The sequence below is a fragment of the Rattus norvegicus genome, chromosome 7, assembly GCF_021556685.1.
Source record: "Rattus norvegicus strain SHRSP/BbbUtx chromosome 7, alternate assembly SHRSP_T2T, whole genome shotgun sequence".
Classification (NCBI taxonomy): Eukaryota; Metazoa; Chordata; class Mammalia; order Rodentia; family Muridae; genus Rattus; species Rattus norvegicus.
Genome location: NC_141540.1, coordinates 140,797,066 through 140,818,816, shown reverse-complemented (window position 1 = coordinate 140,818,816; position 21,751 = coordinate 140,797,066). Strand labels below are relative to the sequence as shown.

The following is a 21,751-nucleotide window of genomic DNA, read 5'->3' as shown; positions in this document are numbered from 1 at the left end:
AACATAAGCAGACCATATGTCCATCAAGAACAAAGCAAATGAACGCTAGCACAGCTATAAATCTAAGTATTGTGTACAATGAATGAGAAAGCAGAGACCCGAAAGGGAAGCCAGAAACAAAGGACAGCATTCCTAAGATGCCACTTAAGTAAACACAAGAACAGGAGAAGCAGTGCACACAAGTGCACAGGTCCGCCCTCGGTATGTCTGTGGAGTGCTGACTGGGAAGGGTTGAGCCCAGATAATGGAGATGTTTGCCTTCTTTTTTGCTGGTGGCAGTACCTCATGTAGCCCAGGGTGGCCCCCAACTCACTATATGCCTGAGGATAACCTTCCTGCCTCCACCTCCAGGTGTCTACCAACACAGGCAGTTGTACGGAGTGTGGGGTCTTAGCTTTTCTGTGGCACTAAGCCACATTCCTGGCCAATGTTTTCCTTCCTCACCACCATAGTAGGCTCGTTCATGGTGCACTCCTTTTGTAAAAACGCAATGTAAATCCACTGAACTACTGAACCCAGTTTTACAAACTTGGGGAAAACCTATTCTGAGGACTAGAAAGATGGCTGGTGGTCCTGCTGCTCTCTCAGAGGACCGAGGTTCAGTTCTGAGCACCTATATCAGGGGGCTCATAACCCCCGATAATTCCAGTTCCAGGCTAGTCAGGGCTATAAGACCCCATCTCAAAACAAACATTGCAGAAACAAACCCAAATTCTTGTTTGTTCTGTTCTTTGTTCTTCTTTATTGGTTGGTTTGTTGAGGCACAAGCTCAGTATGACTTGTAACTCTGTATGCTTGCCTCAGCTCATCAAGTCCTAAGACTAGGGGCATGCATCACCTCTCCTGTACTGAACTGCACTGTACTATACTATACTGTACATGCACGCCTGTGCTGTACTGTTCTACACCACACTGTGCTGTGTTATACTGTACTGAACTATGCTCAACTGTACTGTACTGAGCTATACTATACTATACGTGCATCCCCTCCCCTAACTATATGCATCTTTAAACTTGCTCTTAGCCAAAGGCCAAGAAGGTACTTACCCCAGGGTCTGTTGGTTTTAAGCAGACACCTAAGCAAAGAGTATTGGGAGGAGTACACAGAGTCACTGTTTACAATGAGGCATCAATGGGCTGTAATGAAGGGTGTGCATTTTTCCTCAGTTTCTCTTTATCATCAAGCATGTTGTGTTTCTACCAGAGAGGAAGTTGCTGCCAGACCGCCTTCACCACAGCTTACCCCTGACAGTCTACCTTGGTGTAGGTGAAAGCACTAAAACCATTAAACCATAATTTGTCACCACAAGAAACAACCAAAAATTTGTTCTGGCTATTGTGGTTCATTCTCTCTGTAAGGCCAAAGCCAGAAAGAATGTCGTCATAGGTCTGATTAAAGCTTTGGCAATGTCCTAGCACCTGTTCAGTTTTGCTGATGAACAACACATATAGCGCACGGTAAAATCCAAACAGGACTTAACAAGTGAGGTGTATCAAACACAGTGCTGTTGTTGTCAGGTTTCTAGGTGTGGCCGCTGTTCAAGTCATGAGCCGGGGATCTGAGTCAGGCACCCACTGTCCTGTGTCCCTCCCGCACATCTCACACACAGGTCTGAGTGAAATGGAAAAGGTTTAGAGAGGGGTTTCTTCCTCTTAAAAGTGAAACTGAAGACAGAAATCTGCCCAAATCTACATCAACACAGATGAAGAGGACTTGGGGCGCATGTTGGAAACCCCAAGGGAAGTGCAGCGCCTGACCTGGGCTTATTGGGTCCCAGCTGCTCTCACTACTTTGTGAGGAAGAGATACAAGAGTGGGGGTGGGAGGGTCAGATTTGAGGAAGCCCCAGATCTAAAAAGTGTCAGACAGTAGAGACAAACTCCCTCCAGTGCAGGCACACCGTCCAGACAGAGATCTCTGAGGATGATCTAGTCCAAAAGGCTCACTGTGAGCCAGGTGAGCCTTTCCTAATTGGACAGCTTCTCTGTGGCTCTCTATTCCCAGGCCAGGTGCTGGGCCAATCGTGGGCTCTCTGTAGCAGCCTCAAGTGTCGACGGACGATATGTGAGTTCTTCTCATATAATGATGCAGTGTCAACACAAATCAACTGCTCCGTCCTAAACCGTCTGCCGGGTCTCACTCACACACGTACACTAGGACCCTCCTCTGCCGGGTCTCACCCACACACGTACACTAGGACCCTCCTCTGCCGGGTCTCACTCACACACGTACACTAGGACCCTCCTCTGCCGGGTCTCACTCACACACGTACACTAGGACCCGTCTCGTGTTAATTCAGCCTTAGAATAGTAAAGAGCAGAGATGTGGTGCACACCTTTCCTCCCAGTGCTTGGGAGACAAAGAGCGGAGGATCTCGGTAAATTCCAGGCCAGCCTGGTCTAAAGAAGGTTCTAGGTACAGCCAGGGCTGTTACACACAGAAATACAGTCTTGAAAAACCAATAAAATAAAATAATTAAATTAAATAAATAATAATAAAGAGCAGACAAATACTGTGGCCATTTCTGTCTCCACTTTGATCTCTTAACTCCATACATTTCGGCAGACCACTGTGCTCTGTGTGGGGACTGACGTCTCTTTACAAACTTGCATACATTTCTCTATCCGCCAGGACTACAACCTATCTCCTTGTGGCAGGGCACAGTGTGGCAGGGCACAGAAGGGGGCATTTCCTTGGTAAAACCCAAACAATTTCATGGAAACGGATGCTCAGTTTGGAAACTACTATGGAGACCAAGTATTTTACTGCCAAAATTTCTGCTTTACTCTGTAATCTCTTGAGCCGGTCTAACCCCGTATTCCCATGCAGCTTCTCGGTGCACCCTAACCCTTAAACCTGACTTTCCTGAACTCGCCTGACTTCGTGGCCAGATTGTTTTCACACTGCACGGTACGTGTTGCTGCACGGAGTTGGGGCAAGTGCAGAGGACACCTGGGATCCCTCCAAATTCAGGGTTCAGGCTCTTTCACAAGCCCAGCTGTGGAAAATTACTTGCAGGTTCTTGTGTTCAAGCAAGTTCTACTCTCCGATGGGACTGCCATCGTGACCATCAGAAAGTCTGCAGCCCGTTCTCATCTCATGCCAACAGTTACGCTTCAGAAACACTCCGAGGCTGAGGCCATAGGTGACAGTTTTCGGAGGGTGTACATCTTTAAAGATGCCCATCAAACTGTTCCCTGAAGGTTATAAATACTTAGCTTTTACATTTTATTCAGGATTCTGTGAGCGTTATGAGGGTTGGAGGGGGGGCTTGGCCTAGCAAGTGTGTGGAGGTCAGAGGGCAACTGCAGGCCAGTTCTTTCCTTCCATTTCATGGGTCCTGAAAATGGAACCCAGGCTTGTCAGCAGGCACCATTAACCAGAGTCATAGAACTCCTTACTTAAGGTATTTAAAATGATTTCTCTCAGTGCCATAGTTTAGCAGGACTATAATCTTTGGCCAAAACTGAGTACATTTTTTCTGACCCATATCTTGTTACTTCAAGTGTCTCTATCTGCTCCCCACCTCTAACCCAAAGGGTATGGGAAAGCACACAGTGTAGGTTAGGAGGGAAGAGGACCGAAACTCCACAGCCTGGCCTAGCAAGGGGAGGAGATAACTCAAGGCAGAGCCCTGTGTGATGTGCCTGGGGCCCTGGAGTCAATCCCAAACCACACCAGGAAGGGGAAGTAGAACTGCTTCAGGCTGGAAACCTTCAGCACTAAAACAAAACATACAATCTAGATGCTTAATTCACCTTCAGGAAATCGCCTAAGGCCACTGTGTTTGGTTTGGTTTTTTTGAGACCTGGTCTCACTATGTAGCCCAAGCTGGCCTGGAAGTCCCAGAGATCCACCTGCTTCTGCCCTTCCCCAACCCATCCCAGTGAGGAGATTAAAGGTCACACCACCATACAGTTTCAATCTTTATCTTTTGAAGGCTTCATGATCTCTCTTCTTTTGTTTTTCCAGTGCTGATATGTGAGTTATTGATAGAAGAGATTCTAAGTTAGGAACTTTACACCCACGCTCTCACTAAGTCTGAAGGGAAGTGCCTAAAACAGACATTTGATGCAGATGACCTCGGAATCTCAGAAATGTCTCTGCAGAACCAAGTGTGCCAAAACTAGTTGTGAACAAAAGTTGCATGATTCTTTGTACCTTATGCAAAATTCTCCAGTCCCTTATTTTTTCTGTTGTCTCCAAGAAAAGTGTGTTAAGCCTTAAGTAAAAATTTTAATCTAGGGGTTGGAGATTTAGCTCAGCGGTAGAGCACTTGCCTAGCAAGCGCAAGGCTCTGGGTTCGGTTCCCAGCTCCGAAAAAAAGAAAAGAAAAAAAAAAAAAAAACTAGGGAAAAAAAGAATAATATAACCACAAAATCTCAGGAAAAAAAGAGTACTGTAGGGTAATAATTTCTCACTGTTGCTAACATGAGAAATCCAAAGGCACCTCCTAAGCTACCCCATGTGTGAATGCATGAGAGTGTGTGTATGTTCATCATGCAGCCCTGGCTAGCCTCAACTCAATACATAGCTACCTTTGAACTCTTGAGCTCCGCCTGTCTCTGCCTTCCCAATGTTAGGAGGTGTGCACCACCACCCCCAGCTCCCAGAATGTGCTTTTTTTTTTTTTTAATTCCACTAACTATCAGACCTACAAAAGAGATTTTAGGAAATGGTGACGTCTGGGAACTTGTGAATGAGCAGGAACGCTGACAGAGGGCTGTTTCTCCACTTCCCACCTTTGGTGTTCTCCCAGCAGCACTTCCATGTCTCTTTTTAAACAGTGTTCTTGCAAGCATTTTCATGCCTCATTTCCCCCTCAACAGCCCTAAAACAAGATGTTCGCTTCTCTCCTTCACACACACACACACACACACGCGCGCACACACATACAAAGACAGTGGCTCAGGCATGTGCAGTGACAGGCAAGGTTGAGTCCAACAACACTGTGGTCCTGACTTCACTTCACAAAGTGCTCGTAACTCAGAGTGAGCAGCCCCCCACCCCTAAGTCCACCACTTCTCCACCTAATGACCCAACTAGTAAATAACCCCGTCTCCACAGCCAACATAGCTTGTCTTTACCCAGCCTCCCTCCCCTAACACACCCCAGTACTGACACAATGTCAGGCAAGCAGCCCTTGAATCTGCCTTTGTTCTCTCATTCAGACAGAACTATACTCATTGTCTCTGCCCTGACCACTGGCCACAAGGCTGACTAATGCAATCGCATCCCCATCTCCCTCTCCCAGATTCTCTATAGACAGTCTCAGGATCTGCCTCCAGCAAAGCCCATGATACCCACCCAGGTCCTACTTCTGTGCCCATCCCTGGCACCTCAGAGGAGTTTTCTCCTCTAGCTGCTTCCAACCCCTCCTGGTACCTGCTGCATTCTTCAATTCATGTTCTCCCTTTTCTCTCCTGAATGGTCACTCTCCTCCCTTTAAATGACCGTACCCATTGTCCATGAAAATGTTTAAGCTTCCACTGTGAAAATAAAGCCTTCATTCTACCTGCCACACATGCACACACAAATAAATCTTAGCTGCTGTGCTGGTCCCCACCTTTAACTCCAGCAGCCAGGAGGCAGCAGCAGCCCTCTGTGACTCTGAGGCTAACCTGGTTCATCCAGTGAATTCCAGGCCAGTCAAGCCTACAGAGACCTTGTTTTTTAAAAAATACAACTAAATTGTCAATCTGGTCTCAATCTCCTCAGCACACATACTCCTCAGCCTCCCAAGTAGCTGGGACTACAGCTGGGGGTAACCACACAGAGTCAAAGCTCTTTTTTTTTCTTTTGCTTTTTTTTTTTTTTAAGAGGAACCAGTGTTTTTAACCACTGATCCATCTCTCTAATCCCTAAAAACTCTTTTATTTATTTAATTTATTTATTTATTTATTTATTTATTTATTTATTTATTTATTTATTATATATGAGTACACTGTAGCTGTCTTCAGACACACCAGAAGAGGTCATCAGATCTCATTACAGATGGTTGTGAACCACCATGTGCTGGGATTTGAACTCAAAACTCTTTTCTTGTTTGGGGTTTTTTGTTTGTTTGTTTGGGTTTGTCTGTTTGTTTGGTAAGACAAACTCTGTGTAGCCCTGGCTGTCCTGGAACTCACTCTGTAGACCAGGCTGGCCTTGTACTCAGAACCTCCTGCCTCTGCCTCCTGAGTGCTAAGATTGACGAGTGCACCGCCACCACCCAGCTATGGTTTAGCTTTCTGTGAAAATGGAAATGGGTCCTCAGCTTGCTGGTGTCAGAGTAACCATATGATTTGCTGCCCAAGTTTTCCTCAAATGTTAAAGTCATCTTTCCTGCAAAATCAGTGCCAGCTGTGAGCTACTCAAGAAGCGCTAAGAACGAGTGGCTGCTCAACAAACAGTAAAGTTTGGTTTCCAGCAGGAGAAGACACAGGTCTCTACCACTTTTTTTTTTTTTTAAGATTTATTCATTTATTATATATAAGTACACTGTAGCTGTCTTCAGATACACCAGAAGAGGGAATCGGATCTCTTTACAGATGGTTGTGAGCCACCATGTGGTTGCTGGGAATTGAACTCATGACCTCTGGAAGAGCAGTCGGGTGCTCTTAACCACTGAGCCATCTCTCCAGCCCTCTACCAATTTTATGTACGGAAACAAACTATGATACCAAGTTCCAGTTACTATCTCTCAGCCACTCTGTCTGACGGAGAAATCCCTTCCATGTCCTAAAGCAGCACGTGCTTTTCCCACTCTTCCCCCTTGCAGAAAGATCCTGAGAAATAAGTAGTCGTGAACTGATATGGGGCACTCTAAGAAGTCAGCATTTCACTGCTCTCTAACTCTAGATCACACCTGGTAGCCAGCGCCTGACCCCCAGTGATGACGTCACATCCTCTTTCTCACTATCACCTTTACTTCCACATCATTAGAGAAACAGGTTTGCTACCATTGGGAAAGTTCCCTGCTAAATGAATCAGAGACAGATCATTGAGAAGAGCCTAATGGGGAAGAAGTTGCTAAGAGTAACTTCCTGAGAAACCTGGGTTTCTGCTGCTGTCATCAAGAAGGAGCAGGTGAGCCTCTGTACCCACCCCCAACCTCCCCAGAAGCATGTCACAGGCTACCCCTGAGGGGGACTTGGGGGGGAACAGCTGTGCACAGGGGTGTGCCAACGCCCCTCCACCACCTGCCCCTCCACTGTTCAGCCACACCCAACCTGCAGGGCTGAGGCAGAGGCCTTCTGTCTCAGCTACTCTTACTCATCCAGTCTGGCACAGCCTTACCTCATCTACCCTTTGTGTCACGGACCATCACCTTGTGTGTGCCTCATAAGGGCAGCCATTAAAAAGGGGTGGGTTGTTGCTGGGTTAGATTGTTTCTTGTTCGTGTTGTTTGGGGTTTTGTCTTTTTATGTCTTCATAAAGCTTTTCCCCAAAACACATACACTCAGTCTTTATTCTTTGCTTTTACCTGACAGAACACTCACGAGGCCATCAAGAGAGGCCTATCACTTCCTCATCTGCCATTTACAATGACTCTTTGTTCCTGTCCTTAGCGCTTCCCCTAACTCCAACAGAAAAGGCTGTCTTTCCAGCGCCCGGCTTGGACAACCACTCCAGCAGTACTTGGGAATCTCAACTTTAGACTCAGCAAGACCACGTTCCTGCTCCAAGTCCCCATCCCTGTACTCCAAATCTATATGCTCAAATCTCCCTGCTTGGCCATCAGAACCGTGCTTGTGCCTGCGACTGCACAGGTTCTTTCTGACCTGTGGCAATGGGGATGAGGGTCCTACCATATTCTTTCCAGTGGGAAGAGACAAAGGACAGACACACTGACAAGCACCTACTCCTGTGTTATCTCTTCCTCCTCCTCACAGCCATGCTTGAACACTTGGGACCCCATTTCCACTTCTCTCTGCTTTGCACGATTCCCCAACATGGTGCAGTCTCCCACACAATCCCTGTCCCTGGGAACACTAAAGCTGCCTGTAATTCCACCATGAAGACTGCATGGAGCATGAGGCCACTTTAGAACGTTTCCCAAAGAAGAAACAACACCACCAACACCAACACCAACACCACACCACCACCACCACCACCACCACCACACCACCACCACACCATCATCACCACCACCACCACCAACAACAACAACAACAACAACAACGCCCAGGCAGAAGTCCCTCCTGAAGGCCTCCTCTGACGACTGTGAATCGGCGGCAGTTTCTGAGTCGGCCATAGTGGAGCTGCCTCAGCAAGGGACTGAGGAAATCCCCAACTGCTCTGCTCTTTCTTTTTTGCTTTTGCTCACAGGCAACTCTCTCCCAGGTTCCTTTTTTTTTTTTTTTTTGCAGCTCCCAAGGTCAGTGCTTCCCGGAGCTCTGGATATTCAGCCTTCCTACTGCACAGCTCTCCCAGGACAACCTTACTCATACCCGTTATGGAGGGCTCAGCTGCAGGTCAGAAAGGCCAGGCCTTCCAGAAGCACTCAGCCACACAGCCCACTGCTGCACACCTCATCTGTTCGTCCTGTCAGTGACTCTGCCTCTGGCTCCCTGCTGCCCAAAACGAGACCCCTCCCTAAGTGAGGGACAGGGCCAGCAAAGCCAATTCTTTTTTTTTTTTTTTTTTTTTTTTTTTTGGTTTTTTGTTTTTTCGGAGCTGGGGACCGAACCCAGGGCCTTGCGCTTCCTAGGTAAGCGCTCTACCACTGAGCTAAATCCCCAGCCCCAAGGCCAATTCTTTTAAGAAACCTCAGAGCCGGGGTTGGGGATTTAGCTCAGTGGTAGAGCGCTTGCCTAGGAAGCGCAAGGCCCTGGGTTCGGTCCCCAGCTCCGGAAAAAAGAACCAAAAAAAAAAAAAAAAGAAAAAAGAAAGAAACCTCAGAGCCTAGTCATCCACTAGATCCCTCCACCAAATCCCCTGCTTCTCCATAGTCAACAACTCCCCTCCTTAACCACCTCTTTCCACTCCATCTTCCCTGACCCCACGGTGGAGAAAGCCCAGCCTCTCTGAGCTGTTTCCCTCCAGCCCCAGTCCTAACCACAGGGCCATATGCACCGGGCCCTAAGCGTCACTCTTTACCTTTACCAAGTGCTGGAGCATAACACTACCCAGCTCGAGGGAAACACTGACCTGTTAGTCCTAGTCACTATGAGGATGGTGTTAACATTCTCTGCTCTGAAGAAACTGATGTGGGACTGGCACATCTACGGGCACAGCCACTAAAGCAAAATGCATTCACTAAAAGCTTAAACATTAGGCTTGCATTTTATCTCAGATTTCCTTTTCCCCCCGTTTGTGTGTGATGGGTACGCATGTAAGTACACAAGCTTGCATGTGTTTGCTACCCACGTGTAAAGCTGTACTTGCTGGGGGTACTTGATGTTGGGAATCACCCTGAAGGTTGGCTCTTGCACCGTTATTCAGCGAGGCAAGGTCTTTCAGCCACACCCAGAATCTCCGGAACAGTGTGGCTGGTCTTCCCAGCCTCCTTGGTCTAGGACCCTGTCTTTGCTTTCCGAGGCTCAATTGGGCTGCCACATCCACCCCAGTGCAAACTCCAGTCCCCATGTTTGGTGCTAAACTACCAAGTCATCTCCCTAGGTTTTTATCTTAGGTTTTCAGCTCTTCACTAAAACATTAATATACTTCCCCAAACTTCAATTAGATCAACATTCCAAGATGTGCCATGTTATCCTACAAATTGAGTATCTGTAGTGGATAAACACAGATCCCCAGTAAGAAGTCCTGACCAGCCAGGTGTGGTGATACACGCCTTTAACCCCAGCACTGGGGAGGCAAAGGCAGTCAGATCTCTGAGTTTGAGGCCAGCCTGGTCAACAAAGTAAGTTTCAGGACAGCCAGGGCTACACAGCCAGAACCTATCTCAAAAACAATAAATAAGTAGAAATATGTAAAAATAGGAGCTGTAGAGATAGCTCAGTGGTTACAAGCACTGGCTCCTCTTCAAGAAGACCTGGGTTCAATTCCCAGCACCCACATGGTGGCTTATAACCATCTGTAACTCCAGTCCCACAAAATCTGAACTCTCCGACCTCCATGGGCACTAGGCATGCATGTGATGCACACAGGCAAAACTAACTCTTCTCGCTCTCTCGCTCTCTCGCGCTCTCGCTCTCTCGCTGTGTGTGTGTGTGTGTGTGTGTGTGTGTGTATGTCTGTATATATGTATACATAGGATACATATATATTTTTTTTTAAAAATGTTCCCTTCCTGCCGGAGGAAGTGGAAGATCTTGTGCTGCGCGACACCAGTAGCTTGGGCTGCACATCACACCCTATGCCACTTGCAAGCACTCCTTGCTAGCTCAGCTCTACCATCACCATGAGGGCAGCGGCTTAGCTGTCGGGCAGGTTTCTAAGTGCAGGCGGAGCTCAGGACCTGCTCCATGCTAAGCATTCTAAAGCGATTACACCAGTGTGGAAATCTAGAGACTGAGGATGAGGAAACTGCTCATAGGACACTAAGTGAAGAAGTAAGACAGAGGGAAGCCAGAAAAGGCATCAGGAGACAGCAGAGTCAACCAAGGCCTGCAAACAAAAAAGCAGAATGTATGCAGAGTCCTCCAGCATGGCTGGCAAGGAGAGAACAAGGAGCAGGAAGTGGGGTTAAGAGAACCGCCTGAGTACATGTGGATGCTTAGAGTTTACCCTGCACGTGGGAGAAGCCAATAGAAGTGTTTTAAGAAAGAAAAGATCATATTTGATTCTGTTTCAAAATAATCACAAGAGAACAGAGCAGGATGGCTGAGGCAGAGAAAGGACTAGGAGTGGGATGCACCAAGGAAGGATGAGGACAGACAGAACAAGCACAGAACGCAGGGGTCCTCTGGGTAAGCTGCTGTGGGGAGAAAGGTGGTGTCCTGCTCACCCCCCACTTCTGCTGGAATGTAATTCCCAGTGTGGTCATGGCTGGAGGCTTTAATAGGTGATTAGATCATGAGAATGGAGCACTCATGGACGGGAGTAATGCCAGTTCTTACAGAAAGGCTTCAGAAAGGCCTGTTCCCTCCTATTTGAGGATGAGGAAGAAGGCACCATCTCTGGGGATCAGCACAAGCCCTCACCAGAATGGATGCACTGGCTTGATCATGTCTTACTGACTTCTGAACTATGAACAACGGGTGTTTCTTAAATACCTATATTTGTGGTGTTCTGCTATAGTCGGGAACAATCTTGAGGGTGTGTTAGTGCTCTCATGGCTATGACAAGATACATACCAGGGAGAAGCAACTTAAGATTATCTGGCTTTAGAGAACAGACCATCCCAGCAAGGAAGGTATGTGTCAGCAGAGGACCTCCTGTTCACACCTCAGCAGACCAGGCAGCACATAAGGAGACAGTGAACTTGGGTCTGTGTGTTTTCTCTTTCCTTTACCTTTAGCCAGTCCAGGACGCAGTGAGATGTGCTGCCCATGCTGAGATGGGATCTTTCTACTTCTCAGCTCATCTCTCCGGAAAAGCCTTTGAAGATATACCCAAAGTTCCATCTCATTAGTACACTCAGGTTTCTTGGCCCAGTCACATTGACAATGGAAAGTAGCCATCAGACAGTGGGCATCCTGAGATGACTCTCTTTGGAGAGAGGAGGCAGATGGATGAACCAGGGAGGAGGGAGTGCTGGTTTTGCTAAATAATCAGTGTCTACAAGGACAGCAATGGCACTCACAGCAGAGGGTGCAGTGCTAGAGATTAAGACCTGGGAGTCAACTGAAGGCTGCTGAGAGCTGAAGCCCTGGGCACGCATGAAATTGCTCTAAGAAAGATGCCAATAAGGAATAAGGGTGTTACTGAAGTCACCTGCATCAGAAGAGTGTGGAGCAAGACGCCAAAAGGGAGTAGGAGAACAACCTGGGTACCACAAAGTTTCTTCTTCTCAAAAAGCATTAAAAAATTAAAAACAACAATGGACCAATTGCAGTGCAACGGAGAAACCCAGAGGTGCTGCAGTCTGCGCCTGGAAACAATGTTTCATTCAGTAGTCTGCTGAGCTAGACCCAGCCGACTGAGCCATGAGCCATGAGCAAGGCAAATGGTCGGAGGCAGTCTGCTTCTCCTACCTACTGTGTACAGCCAGGCCACTCACACGAAATTCTGGGAAGGGTTTGTGTATTTCTCCCATCTTCTCCAGGGGAAGAACTGGAACAAATGTAAATGCTGAAGAGTCAAGATGTATGAGGAGCTAAGAGGAAAAAGGCAGGGGGTGGGGGGGGGACCAGAGACAGATACTAGCAGGTCCAGAATACCACAGAGAAGGGATAGCTGATGGGGTTGAGGGCACCAGCCGGGTATGCACTTTAGAACAGGGAGGGAGTGGTTTAGTCTCTGGGAAAGAAGGGTGGGAACCGCAAAAAGGCTCAGGGCTTAAGAGCACCAGAGCTCTTGCACAGGAACTGTGTCCAATTCCCAGTTTTGGAGGATCCAAGTCCCTCTTCTGGACTCCATGATACACACTCATGGATAGAGGCATTACATAAAAATATAAACAAGTCAGCATCCAGGAGGCAGAAGCAAGCAGATCTCTGAGTTTGAGGCCAGCCCGGCCTACATCCTAAGTTCTAGGACAACCAGAACTACATCCTGAGACCCTGTCCTAAGAAAGAAAGAAAGAAAGAAAGAAAGAAAGAAAGAAAGAAAGAAAGAAAGAAAGAAAGAAAGAAAGAAAGAAAGAAAGAAAGAAAGAAAGAGAGAGAGAGGGAGGGAGGGGGAGAGGGAGGGAGGGAGAGAGAGAGAGAGAGAGAGAGAGAGAGAGAGAGAGAGAGAGAAGGAAGGGAGGGAGGGAAGAAAAAGAAAATCATGCTCACAAAGTGCATCCACACCACACAGCACATCACACCTTAAACCCATGAAAGAGTCTCAACAATCAACAACAAATGGGTTACCATGTGCTCAGAAACATGAGCAATGAGTTAACATGTGCTAAATGTTCCCTACGTGCTATTACATCAAGTCTAGTAAGAAATTTCGTCTTTTTTGTATGGATAGAACCAGGGTTTAGGCAGTTCATCCAAGGTCACACGGCTAGCTAAGGGATATGGCCAGGATGTGGACCAAGGCCTACCAGATAACAACACATGTTTCTCAAATAATTATACAGCCCCATCTCAGGCCAAGATCAAATCACCAAGATAGAGACCTGATTTTCCCATTCAAATCATACTGAACCAAGCAGAAACTCATTGTCCTCCTAAAACCATATTGAACAAACAAGGGAGAGGCTGAAGAGACAGCTCAGGGCTTCCCACTTACTGCCATGTAAAAGACCACTCTCCGTTCCCAGCACCCAACACACACACACACACACACACACACACACACACACACACACACACTTAAACAAAAGTAAGCCAGGCATAGTGGTGCACGCCTTTAATCCCAGTACTCAGGAGCCAGGAGCTGGCAGATCTTTGAGTTAACTGCCAGCTTGGTGTACACAGCAAATTCCAGGCTAACCAGAGTATGTGTGAGACCCTGTCTCAAAAAATAAAATAAAGGACTAGAGAGATGGCTCAGGCAGTTAAGAGCATTGATTGCTCTTCCAGAGGTCCTGAGTTCAATTCCCAGCAACCACATGGTGGCTCACAACCATCTGTAATGGGATCCAATGCCCTCTACTGGTGTGTCTGAAGACAGCTACAGTGTACTCACATATATGAATAAATAAATAAATCAAAAAAATAAAATAAATAAATAAAACAAAATAAAGACAAGAAAATAAGATAATATAAATAAAAACGAGGGGCTGGAGAGATGGCTCAGCAAGTAAAAAGCACTGGCCCTACTTTGAGGCACTGTTTCTCTGTGCAGCCCTGCCTTCCTAAAACCCATTCTAGAGACCAGACTGGCCTTAAACTCAGAACTCAGATATCCTCCTGCCTCTGCCTGCCTCTGCTGGGATGAAAGGTGAGTGTCTCTACCCATACTCTGGGTGTTCTTAAGAAAACCTGGGTTCAATTCCCAGCACCCACATGGCAGTTCACAGCTGTCAGTAATCCAAAGGGGATCCAGTGCCTCCTCTTCTCTGAGGGCACTGCACACACATGGTGAACACACATCCATGCAGGCAGAACACTCAGACACATAAAAATAAAATATGCACGTAGTAGTCAGGCTTGCAGTCCCAGCACTTGGGAGGATGAAGCAGGAGGATGGAGAGCCACAGGCCAGCCTGGACTACACAATAAGACTCTGCCTCAAAATAATAAAGTTATTTCAAAGAAAATATAGGATCTGGAGAGATGGTTCCATGACTAACAGCACTGGCTGCTCTTCCAGAGGTCCTGAGTTCAATTCCCAACAACCACATGGTGGCTCAAACCATCTGTAATGGGATCTGCTGCCGTCTTCTGGTGTGTCTGAAGACAGCTACTCATATACATTAAATAAATAATATTAAAAAAAAAAGGGGGGGCTGGGGATTTAGCTCAGTGGTAGAGCGCTTACCTAGGAAGCGCAAGGCCCTGGGTTCGGTCCCCAGCTCCGAAAAAAAGAATCAAAAAAAAAAAAGAATTGCAACAACAGGCAAGAGAGGGATGGGCATTACCCTACATTAGGCATGGGAGAGCAACAGAAAACTGTATGATTATGATACAAACACTGGCAGAATCCTTTTAAATTATTTAAATAAATAAACAATTCATATGTGGTAGCGTACACCTTTAATCCCAGCACTTGAGAGGTAGAGGCAGGAGGATTTCTGTGAGTTTGAAGGTCAGCCTGGTCTATAGAGTAAGTTCCAGGACAGCCAGGTCTACATAGAGACCCTATCTCAAAATAAATACATATGTAAATAAAATAAGTCTATAGGAGCCAGGAGTGGTGGCACACACCTATTATCCCAGCACATGGGAGGCAAGACCAGTAGAATCCACAAGTTCAAAGCCAGCATTCTGGGCCAGCTCCCCCCGCCCCCAATCTCTCTCTCCCTCCCTCCTTTGAGCGCTTGCCCCCCACATCTCAAAAATACAAAGCAAAACAACAAAAACCCAAAACTTAAAAAAGCAAAGGAGCTCTCCAGAGCTGAATGAAAGTGAGACATCACCATGGGAGAGCACTCAGCTAGCCTATCAGCCCTGACTCAATCCCCAGCACTCCAGTAAACATAAACACACTTCTAACTATGAAGTCAGCACTGGCCAACCAACGGCCTACTGTCAATAACCCTCGTCAACACCCAGGGCCCATGTGGTAGAGGGTGGAAACTGATTCCCACAAACAGTCTCTGACCTCCATTCTCTCACACACGCACGCACGCACACACACACACACACACACACACACACACACGAATAGATAAAATGTAATTTCAAACTGTAATGAAAGCCTACAGGACTGAGGGTAGAAACCAGCGGTGGAATGCTGGCTCAGCAGTAGCAATGTAAGAACAACAATCTATGTTGCAGATGTGAAAACTCTTAGCAGCACGGACCTCAGCTGTAGCTCTGGGGTGCGTGCTTAGCCCACAGCTCCATGAGGGACATCTCTGGGGGCAGTGACCAAGCTTGCACTACAGGTAAACAGAAGCGATGTTGGCTGGCTCATTTCACTACAATCTACCCAGCACCTCCCTTTCCTTCTCAACTCTGCTTCAGCTCCTAAGAAGGTGCCTTCCGTGCCTCCACCTTCAGGGTGGACTCTGCAGATTCCAGGCCTGAGAGACAGGGAGTGAAACATGTAGAGACAGAGACAGGAGGCTGCTCATGCCCAGAGAAGTGTTCAAACAAGAAAGGGAGGCTCCCTTCCGGTAACTGTTGTTTTATCTTAAATACCTTTCCAGTTGCCCTCTCTGGGCTGTTCTCAGACACGGAAAGACTTGCTCACCCTCCAACCTGCAGCTAGGGTGAGCGGTTCCTCACACCCTTGTTCCCTCACAGTGAGCTCTGCACCAGCCAAATCACAGCCTTCGCTAACCACACAACCCAGTATTTACAGTTCTCTGCTGCTTTTCATGATGGCGAAGCACACAGCTTCCTCCTTTCTTAGAAGGCAGCCCCCTGAGCATGGCTCTGTCATGGTCTGCTGTGATGTTTTGCTGACATTTTTAAGAGATGTCCTCTAGCAGCTCAGAGCTCCTTGAAAGCTGGCAAACCTCCTGCTTACCACCGCACACAGAGAGACACAGAGGAAAGCAGCATGCAGGGACCCCGGGTTGAGAACCACCAGGACTGTGCAGAACTGTGGCACAAACACTGCACGTAGCGCTTCCTTAGAGGAAGAGAAAACTATTGTGCAATCACAACTCAGCTATTTAAATCGTTCAGATCCCATAATTACATCACAGCTTGAGATAATAGCTCTCACTAGAGGTGCAGCTTTAAACAAACGCTTAACCTTTGAGTCCAAATCTTCCGTCTGTTAAAGCGAAAGGGGCAGGGGGACTGAGTGTACCTGTTATAACCTCATCAAGAAGTGTAGTGATGCTCTGATGACTTCATGAAAGCACCACACAGGGGACCGGACAGATTTAAAGAAACAATTCTCATTAGGTCCTTCAACACTGTGGAGCGACAGATGACAGACACATGAAGCTCTTGAGAAAATATTCAAACAGGGACTAGGTTAAGAATCCTATCCAACTCATCTATCAAAAAATTCATGTGTAAATTCAGTTTCTAATCAGTTCTCTGGAGAGTTTCAGGCTGTCAGGGCGGGAGAGGTTTACAGCCACTCAAGTCCATGGTGAGCAGCCCGTAGCAGCAGAACCACCATACAGGGCTCTGCACTATGCTCTGCGGCAAACAGCCCAAAGGAGGCACGGACCTGAATCTCAGCAGAGCGGCTGATCTGTGACCAAAGCCTGCAGCAGAACACACACAAAGAAAATGCTCCAACAGTCCTTTGCTCAGACTCTCCTATCTTTAGAACCAAGTAGTGCCTGAACCTACAAAAACCAGCCAAGGAAAGAAGGAACTCACCAATGTCAGCAAGTCATGACAGAGGCTTTGGAAAAAAACAAAACAAAAAAAAAAAGTTTTTCTGTCAGAATAGTAATTATTTTTTAAAGGGGGCAAGATTAGTTCAAAATATGCTGCAGATGTCACAAACTTCACAGATCTGAGGACCCTTGGTTTATTTTAACTTGAACTCCGAATAGCACCTTCCTACATCTCTAGCCAACCATCTGTGTACTTGAAGCAAGACAGACAGATGGCCAATACGCTGACACTGCAGGCTCAAGGTTCCTCAACTGCTATTTCCTTCTAGAGCGCAAAGGCATAAGATGCAGGACAATGCAGTACAAATCCTTAAGAAATAAATTTAAACTAAGTCATGTGCCCATCAAAGTACCCTCTGTAGAAGAATGACCAACTCACTCATCCTTAAAAAAAACATTTAAACCCTGACATTCTCAGTTTCTAAGGCTTTCACGCCTTTCAGGGAGTAGGGTGAGCAAATCCGTAGTGGATCCTCAAAATAGCTCTTTCTAAAGATGTCTAGAAACACCAAGAGCTGTAAGCGATAATTGTGTGGGGCAGATCCACACCAAGGGGAGCGCCCAGGATTTCCCTTAACCAGTAAAAGCAATCAGACCCTATTTTTAATCTCCCCCTCATGCAAACATCCAGGCAAGCCTCCCTTTCTGGCTAATGAAAGGTATAGCTGATTTGTTACTAAAAGTAAGAACTGTTTTTAAAAGGTTTGAATGGGATTCCTAACCCTCAGTGGCAACACTTTCACAAAAAGATAGCACGAAAAAACAAAACCATAGGGGAAATATATTCTAAATATATTTTAACGAACTACTTCAAATGCTTTAAAAAAAAAAACAAAAAAATACGATAAATATTTTAACCAAAGGTATCATGGGGCAACCAGCCCAAAGGATTCCTATCTTCTTAAATGCTTCCCCATTGATTAATTAAAAAGTAATATGTTGATAATTGCATGCAGGTGAAAAGATCACCACCCTACACATTGGGAAAGCCTTAAAGGGTTATTAAAATTAATTATTTCCTTCTTCAATCGAGTAAGATCTGTAATGCACTTCAAATGCACTTCTGACTATTCGTGATTTTCAGAATGGGGGTGGGGGGCGAAGCCCAGTGTCATGACAAGTTAACAAAAAGTCGGAACTAGACCGCTCCTGGGAACTTGGTCGCATTCCTTACTCTTTTTCAAATCAACAGTTTTTATTGAACGTGAAAAATACTGGTGAGGGCCTTTGGCAAATAATTCAACAATATGCAACTCTGGAGACATCAGCGAAGTGTACTGACACCGAGAGCGGAGAAAATGCTGCTTTTGTTCAGAGGCCGCCTGTGATAAAAACAGGAACTTTACAGAGAGCTGATCGCCACAGCGCATTCGCCTGACCACATGCCCCCAGCAGGCACTGAGGTTCTCATTGTTGTCCAAGGCACTTCTCTTGTAACAGAGACTAGATTTAGCTCATGTTTGAAATTATCTACATAAACCCAACCCTCCCTGTACCAATCCATTGTCAAAAGAAAGAGGGTGCCGGCCAGGATTTGCATGTACCCGGTAGCCACCTCTACGAGGACTCCAAAAGGTGACCAGATAAGGAAAACCTAGCCTGAATACAGGTGCCAAGAAAAGCCAGCTGCACCCCAGGACAGAGGTGGTTTAGAGGCAGCGGATCCGGTTCTCTCTGGGTTAGCGCCACCGCTTCCGACCTCCCTCGGACCCTCAATGGCTCCCCCGCTCCTTTCTCACGCCTGTCACTGGTGAGGCACCTCGCATTGTTAGAGGAGCAGGAAGAAACGCAGCTGCGGCGTTCCCCTGCGCCTCGTTCTGAAGCAGGAGAGAGGGTGCAGGCAAGCGGCCCTTCAGGAGAAAGGCAGCAGAGGGGCAAGGTGTCAGCCGGAGGGCGCAGCTTTGTCTCCAGCTGACCGGTCCCCTCGTCCTGCGGGGCCCCCAGGGACAACAATGAGAGCTCAGCCGCGCTTCGCGGCTGGGGAGCGGCGAGCCCCGCCAGCCCAGCCGCCCACAGGCCGCCGCCCGCCCGCCCGGCCCGCCGCGCGCCTACCCTCAGACAGCTCCAGCTCCAGCTCCGCCAGCTGCGCCCGCACCTCCGGGGGCAGCGCGGCCACCGCGGCCGGCGACGGCTCCAGGCCTCGCTCCGCCATCGCGGCTGCGCCAGCCACACTCCGGAAGACGAGAGGGGGCCGAAGGAGGGACGGACTGACGCGGGCCCACACCCGGGCTACAGGATCCGGCTCCAGCCGCCGAAAGCCGCCGGCACTGCCTCTGCCGCCGCCGCCGCCGCCATTGAGCGAGGGTCACGTGAGCGCGCAGCTCCGCCCCCGGCCTGGAGCTCGCCCCGCCCCGGAGGCGCAGGACGGGCGTGGCTACAGCGCCCTCTGCCGCGGAGCGTCTGGAACGCAGGCTGCTGTCGCCTGCTAGGCTCTCCTAGAGGAGATGCAGCACCTGCTGCACAGGGCGCCTACCTTCCACAAACTCTCAAGCAAGAGGATTCGCGTGCTTTGGCTTTACTTCTTCCAGAACCCTCTCACTCGGGAGAGCATTCATCTGTCGTGTCCTTTCCCCCATTTTCTCTGATGGACCTGCCTACAGGCCAGGTCCTTCACCCACCCCAGATTCTGAATCATGCCTGCCAACAATGCTTTTTTTTTCTTCTTTTTCTGGGCATCTTGTAATCCCAGCATTTAGGAGGTAAAAACCGGAAGACCTAAAGTTCAAGATCATTCTCTCTTCAGTGGGAGCCAACCTGGGCTATATGAGACCTGTCTCAATACACAAGAAAAAAAGATTACAGTAGAACTTGCTTCATCTTGCCTCGACTCCTAAAGACTTATAAAAGAACTTCCGTGGGAATAGGGAGTGGAGACATGGTTCCGTGGTTAAGATTGCTGTCTGCTTTTGCAGAAGGCCCAAGTTCAGTTCTCAGCACCCGTGTAATGCCTTCTTGAGGAGTGCTGCACACCTACCTCTACACACATCTCATTATGTATAATGGTACAGGCCTTTTATCCCAGCACGCGGAAGGCAGAAGCAGGCTAATCTCTGAGTTCGAGACCAGCCTGATCTACATAGTAAATTCCCGGCCAGCCAGGGCTACGCAGTTGAGACCCTGTCTCAAAAAAAAAAAAAAAAAAAATCGGGGTTGGGGATTTAGCTCAGTGGTAGAGCGCTTGCCTAGCAAGCCAAGGCCCTGGGTTCCGTCCCCAGCTCCGAAAAAAAAAAAAAAATCTCTCTATGCAGTCTTGCCTGACCTGGAACTGTCCACTTAACTGACAAAGATACATTTCTATCTGTCTCCTGAGATTAAACCGGTGTGGTAAGGGTGTGCCTGTATTCCAGCCAGTGGATTTAAAGGTGATCACTTACCAGAGCAGCCATGGTGTTGGACTAAAAGTTCTCTACACCACCCCATTTTAGGCTTAAAAGTCCTCTTACGGTGAGGACAAACTAGGTTCGTTCCTGCTTATGGTTAAACTTTTGTTTCTCGAGGATTAGTCTGAGCCTCACCTATAACTGTAACTATAAATGGTCCTGTGGGTGGCTGTTCCAAAAAAAAAAAAATAGCAACCTTGTCTTTGTTACAGGTGACTGTACTCACCTTGCAACAGTTGCCATCCTCACCTCAGCATGACTTTGTTTCAAAAAGTTGTTAGGCCCACCTTGCAACCATGTCTTTGTTTCAGCAGGTTGTTATGACTAACTTGGAGGTGTGTGCGCTCTGCTTCTATAACCTGAACCTATTGACTTGCCAAATGTCTCATTTGCAAAACCCTTACTCCTGAACTATAAAAACCCTTATCTTCCTGATGTTCGGTGTTGATCTCTTGAACCCTGACTTTAGGGAGAAACACTCATGTACACAAATTTAAAAGGCTTCTCTTTTTAAAAAGCTTGCTTTAATTAATTTGGCCATGATTTGGGTCAGGGTCCTTGCTTCTCATAGCTATAGGGTTAACATTGGAAGGCCCCATCAAGAATAAGACCCCAACACATATTCAGAAGCCTTCCTTCCAGTCCTCCAGAGCTCAAGAGCTACTCTTAGGGGATTCACACTGTGGAGACATTCCAATGCCCTCAGTTTGGCAGACTGACTGAGTGAGCAAACAGCCACATGAAAAGAAAGCCAAGCACACACTGTGGAGTCCTCTTCTCTTCAGCTTCTGGCTAGCTGTTCTTGTTAACTAAAATATGTCAACCCAAAACATGGCTTTTACAGTTAAAAGCTCTCCCTGAGAAGGGCTCAGCAGAGACGGACATAAGAATGTGGGTCTAACTTCTTATCTTTGCTAATCTTCATTATACTTTAGATATTTTAACTTCGTCTTACAAAAACTATATATCCTGCAGTAGTGCACCACAAACGGACCGGGAAAGCAAAGCTGCCAGTCTCCCTGTGATTACATTCATGACTTAAATTTTTATTTTGACTCAGAAAGAGCTTCAATTCAAAAACCTTAATTTAAGGCTGAACTTGACAAGGATAAGACTGTAAAACCTTAATCTTATAGAAGCTGTTAACTTATTATAAACTGTCACAGATGATTAAGATATGCACGTTAATAGTCACTTTATAAGTGATCGAATCATTTAATGCTTTGAGAACCATTATCAGTCACGTTAAACACAAATGTAGCTCACTTAAAAGGACAAACTTTATTTAGCCTCTTGTATGTGTTTTCAAGCTTAAACCTAAGGCAAGGAACTATAAACAAATAAAGTTTCTTTAAAATCAAGCATACTTAATAGACCCTCAAAACGTTCCAGAGATCTACTGAATATGGTGTTT

The 21,751-nt window shown here is 47.1% G+C and overlaps 1 protein-coding gene across 8 annotated transcripts in view; it reads right to left on the bottom strand.

The window, feature by feature from the left end:
* Window positions 1–19,268, bottom strand: part of Dip2b (Dip2 acetate--CoA ligase B) — a 177,211-nt gene extending 157,943 nt beyond the window's left edge. For 6 of the 8 annotated variants that reach the window (XR_015623956.1, XM_087556848.1, XM_087556844.1 and 3 more), the window contains exon 1: window positions 19,010–19,268. Coding sequence is in view for 7 of the 8 variants with exons in the window: in XM_087556848.1 (XP_087412974.1) it covers window positions 19,010–19,109 (100 nt within the window). In the remaining variant the exon portion in view is untranslated. 8 annotated transcript variants of the gene reach the window in all.
* Between the last annotated feature and the right edge of the window lie 2,483 nt (window positions 19,269–21,751).